Consider the following 5,465-nt stretch of genomic DNA (forward strand, 5'->3'; position numbering starts at 1 on the left):
CACTTATTTTTCAAGTTTCACTTCACAAGAGTTGATTTGATTAAAACACAAATATCAATTTAGGCAAAGTGTATGTTGTTAGATACTCGAGAAATAAAATCCAATAAATAAAAATGAACGGAGAGATTTAAAAAAAAAAAGAGAGTATTCAGCCGAATTTCATCACTTTAGGAGCAAACCTCAAAAGCCTATCCAAAGTGCCAGGCAAAAACTTCCTAGCAAACATGTAACACATTTTACTAGGCCTACCATTATACTCACATTTGGTCCCATTTCTCATCATATTAAGCAAATCTTCTGTCACATCTGGCCTAATAAACTTTGTTGGATGAGGTCCACCTTTGGCCCAATCAACCCATGTCAATGTTCTATTTTCATTTTTCCACCAATATTTCATTGCCACAAATGTTGGCAAATAATGCTCGTCCGAGTAACATGCAGGCTTGCAATATCTCTTGAACAAATTAGAATATTTTTGATCCGATATTATGTCGATGGCGATCTCGCGATCAACCTCGAACCATTGGGACCCTTTTCGCCATTGGCCGAGGGTGACCCATGGCTTCATTCTCTTGTTGTAACGCCCGCGTCCCACCGGCCCCAATAAGTCGTAAGACTCCGTGAAGGTATTCGCAGAGTTCATGATGTAGTTGTAGATGGTTGTGAAGTTGTATAGAGGAATGCATGATTCCGAAAGGAGCACAAAGCGCTCGTTTGATAAGTCTAGTAAAGCGTTCGCTAGTAATCGTCGTTCCGCTTCTACCATGTTAAATTTTCCCCATTCTACTTGCTGCATAAAAGGTTAAAAGACCATGTCAAAATGTTAGTAATAAGTTTCTCATCAACTACTCAGTTAGATGAGAAATAAAAGGGAAAAGGACGAAAATGGCTTGTCGGTCAAACAAATTCCACCAAAAGTAATCTAAAAATTGTAATTCCACCAATTAATCATTTCGGCTCCTTTTTAATATACCAATTCATTGTTTTCTCTTTTTCTTTTTTCCTTTGGTGGCTGCTCTTCTCACTCTCTCTCGCTATTCTTTTTTAAATTTTAAAAGAAACTTTTTTTATTTTTACAATTAAATATAATTTTATGGAGCTTTTTCTCTCAATAATTTATAGTTAGAACAGAAAAAAAATCAGTAAATTATATTTTTTATTCCTATTATTTATACTTTTAATATAATACAATTGTTAAAGATATATATATTTATATATAATAATGATACAGTTTCTATACATAGATATTCTATATAATAATTATAGCATTTTTATACACATTCTATACATTTTTTAACTATAATTATAATTTAGATACATATTTTATACGACTCTATATAGTTTCTACATTCATTCTGAAAATGTATAAATCTAGTATAAGAGAGTATCAATTGAGTATATGGACGCTGCAAGTGTATCAATGTAGTATGAAAGTGTATTAATGTGGTATAAAAGAATATCAATTAGGTATAGGGACTGCATATGTTTGCATAGAATTTTCTTTCTCTTTTTTAAAAAGTGTATCAATTGAGAATAGAGACTGCATGTGCCCAATTGGGCCAAATGACTAAAAAGGAGAATTAATTAAGCCTACTGGCTACAGCATGTCCACTTTTTCAAATTGTGGCCATTTTTTTAAAAAATGGTCAGCTCATGTCCTTTTCCCGAAATAAAACAGACCATTGCAAGACAAATCTTAATGGACCTAGCCTTCCATAAAAGCCCCAAGCTGTTTGTTGGGCCGAGTCCAATACCGGCTATGCTTCGAACATAGAAAATTTTGAAAAAATTAACTTTTAAATAGCCGCTCACACAATTGTTCAAATTAAAAATATGTGACAAATTTATAATAATATGTACAATCATTATTATATATAACGACTAGAGAAGTGAAATGTGAATTCAATCGACTACTTGCGTAAAAATCTAGAAATTTGTTTGTGGAGTCCTACATGGTCTTGTAGAGTTTACGTGCGAAAGAGAAAGATGACAAGGCACAGAAGAAAGGAATTTGGTGAAGTGTGGCAGCATATATAGTATAGAAGTAAAAAAGTGTTATTTGTTTCTAGTTGGCAAAAGGAGTAGAATAAAAGACATTTACAACAAAAAAGTGCTAGCAAATTCTTGTCTAGAAAGGCAACATAGATGCCTAGTTCCTTCAACAAAGAAGAAGCTATTAAGTTTTGGTTAACCTGTCGGTTACATTCTAGATTCACCATTAAAGGTGAAACTTTATTTATTTACCAAATCTATCGATCAAACAAGCACCATATTCGATCATGACTCTGACTAGGATATATAATTTCCGGCACATGACATAGGGCTCATCATTATTGACATTAATTACACAAGACAAGTGTCGTAAATTAGTCCGATCTAACAATGTTGTACTAGTCAAGAAGAGTACCAGAATTCTCGGTAATTAATGCTAAAAGACGCGTTATTAATATCACAAAACTGTCAAAAGTCAACTAATATATGGTGATGTATATTCATTGAATCAAAATATGCTAGTATTACCATGACATCAACAATTAAGAGGTCTATATTTGAAATCTTTAATACCCCTCCGTCCATTTTTACTCGCCCGGACTTGGTACACGAGCAATAAATAGAATTAACAATATACTCTAATAAATTCAACTATTTTGAAAGATGTATTGAGGAATGATTAAAACTAATACTAAGGATAAATTATGAACCGCGTGACAAGTTATTTCTTATTTTTTCAAACTGAAAAGGTTAATATTTCTATTATTAATATAGTGGACTAGTAAAAGTTAACGCGAAAAAAAATAATGAATGTGGAATCCACATCTCTCTCTGCTTCCGCGCTGTCTAGTAAAACACGGACCATTTGATACGGCACCAGTTGATTTCCCCCCTCCTTAATTGTCACTTGTCATTATTCTGTATTTTTGCACTATACTAGGTTTGTGCATAATACTTTAAAAATTAACTTGTAGATCTCTATGTGATCATGAAAACAAACAAAACATCACGTTATGTTATTAATTTTAAAAAGATACTCGTGATTTTAGACAAACTTACAATGTATCTATGTTGGGGGGTTAGTAATTATTATGTAAAATGCGTCGAGGAACACACAATTTGACCTAAACACACAGTTATCAAAATACTTGTAGTTGCCTAAACTCAACGTTTAATTGAGTTTAATGAAGATGTTGAGTCCTTAAGAGGTTGCATGGTAAATAGTTCACCACATCCGTAAAAATGCTAGGTATTAAAATAAACAAGCTTTAGATATACCCTAATACGTTTGGTAAAGGTGAGTGCTGACCTAGACTCGAAGCAGACAATATCACTAATAAATATGATGTAAATTAATTAATAATGATGGTGAAGTCGTAAACTTACCTTACTTGGAACTCTTCTGCCCTGAAAAATAGGTCCTCCTTCTGGAGCAGTAGCATTAAAAGATGGCTGAGAATGAACATAAATAGAATAAGACCCTTCATGTCCTTCAAAAAATCTTTCCCATAATGGAGCCAATGGCAAACTTCCTCTTGTAAGAAACATAAAAGCAATTTTTGGCCTTCTCTTAAATGGAAAATCCCTTACACGTGGCACCATCGAAGCCCTCCAAATCAACTCTTCATCTTTCATATCATGTTTACATGATTCTGGTGCTTTGATATACTCTCTTAACCCTATTTTCCTAGGTAAAATTTTGGTCTCATTGTTTAAGACTAAAGGTATTTGTTGTTGAGGTTGTGGCGGTGGTGGTGGTGGTGGGAGTATTGGTGTAGGAGGTGGGGGTGGGGGTGGTTGGGTTAGGGTGAAAAATAATTTGTTTTGTATAGTGTTAGGAATATCTTCGAGGAAAAAACTTACTGATATACCAATTATTAGACCAGACCCAAAGATAATAAAATAGACAACAACATTATGAAGGTACGTTTGAGAAAGACTAAATAGTTTTGTAGTAGTGAATTGATCTTGTTCATTCTTCATTTTCATGAAACTCTACGAAAAAAATACTACTACAACAACGTACCTGGTGCAATCAACGAGTGGGATCTAGGGAAGATATGTAGGATGCCTGTATGCAGTGCACCTTACCCCCTACTTTTTGTCGGGGTAAAAAGGTTGTTTCTGATAGACTCGACTCGAAAGAAAAGAAAAGAAAACGAAAAAAATACTAGTAGCAAAGAGGAAGAAGAAGAGGAAATATATATAGCAGAGATGGAAGCAAAGAACTTACATGCTTACTCACTAGAATTAGACAGACAGATTCTAGCTAATTAATTAATATTTTAACCTAAAAGAAGTTTGGGTTTCCTTAATTCATGAAGACCTCAAAGGCGTCCAATTTTTTTATCTCTAAGAGATGCATGAAATGTAAGGATTTTAACAATATATAGAATCACCTGTATTTAATATTTACTTTGATTTACCTCTTCTGTAATTTTCTTTAATTCTAAGACAATCTGGAGGTGTCAATGTCAAATAATACAATTATTTGTACAAGTCATGAGGTACTTAATTCTTATAATTGAAAACAATGTACAAGAAGATAAAGGAGGAAACGTGGATGATCTAATTAATCATTTTTGGAATGTATAAGGGATTGAGTAATTGTGAATATTACCAGTGAAAGAATATTCTTGGAGTAGTAGAGACATGTAGAAGGATTTGACCATTTACAGAGTGGAGGAATATTTATTTTATTCAAATAGATTTAAGAAAAATTGATTAGTTTTTGCAGCTAATTAAAAAGTTAGAAGAAAGATGGAGGTAGATGAAAAATTGGAAGAAAGAAGAATTTGTGTTATCCCAAGTGGATCCCAATTAGTCCAAAAAATATTTCCATGACTTACGGAAGACAATTCATTTTTCTTGCTTGCTAGTACATGTATTCTTCCTTTAATTCCTGAAAAGTAGGAACTCCAAAATATATACATAACAAGGATTTGGATGTTGTTCATTGTTTATAAGTGAAATTTGAGATAGTCAATCAACTAAGCAATAATTGTTCCCAAGGATTTGATTGTTCAATTAACAACTAGAGCAATAGTTTTGTACATCAAAGTGTCCTATATATATTATGCATAAAGTTACCTCCTACATTTGCATCTATTTTATGTGTGGCATTTTCGCAAAAGACTCATGACCTTATGACGAAACTTTTTTCTTTTTTTATCGAGCATATGTATAAACTCTTTTCTCTTTTTTATCAAGCATATATATATACAGAGAGAGAGAGCGTGCTTAACAAAAATAATTAGTTCAAGTTAACACTAGCACTTATGTGTGTGTAAGAAAGAAATCATAAAAGATATAATAAATAATAATTATGAACCCATTATTTTTAATCACTTAAAGAGTTGAACTCATTAATTGAAATTCTAGATTTACCACTGCTGAAGTCCTTGTGTCTTTCAGTTGACGACGATTAGAGAAAATCAAAGGCAAATTTCCTTTTAGCTTTTTTAAATTGAGAT

The 5,465-nt window shown here is 32.6% G+C and overlaps 1 protein-coding gene across 1 annotated transcript; it reads right to left on the bottom strand.

Annotated features, from left to right (window-relative positions):
* LOC107865884 (glycosyltransferase BC10-like) lies at window positions 1-5,465 on the bottom strand. Its single transcript, XM_016712078.2, has 2 exons — window positions 3,379-5,465; window positions 1-790 (listed from the first exon to the last, which is right to left on the bottom strand). The coding sequence occupies exons 1-2, from the start codon at window positions 3,979-3,981 to the stop codon at window positions 149-151; spliced, it is 1,245 nt and encodes a 414-aa protein (XP_016567564.2). The 5' UTR covers window positions 3,982-5,465; the 3' UTR covers window positions 1-148.

This window comes from Capsicum annuum, chromosome 3 (assembly GCF_002878395.1).
Source record: "Capsicum annuum cultivar UCD-10X-F1 chromosome 3, UCD10Xv1.1, whole genome shotgun sequence".
In the NCBI taxonomy this organism is placed as follows: Eukaryota; Viridiplantae; Streptophyta; class Magnoliopsida; order Solanales; family Solanaceae; genus Capsicum; species Capsicum annuum.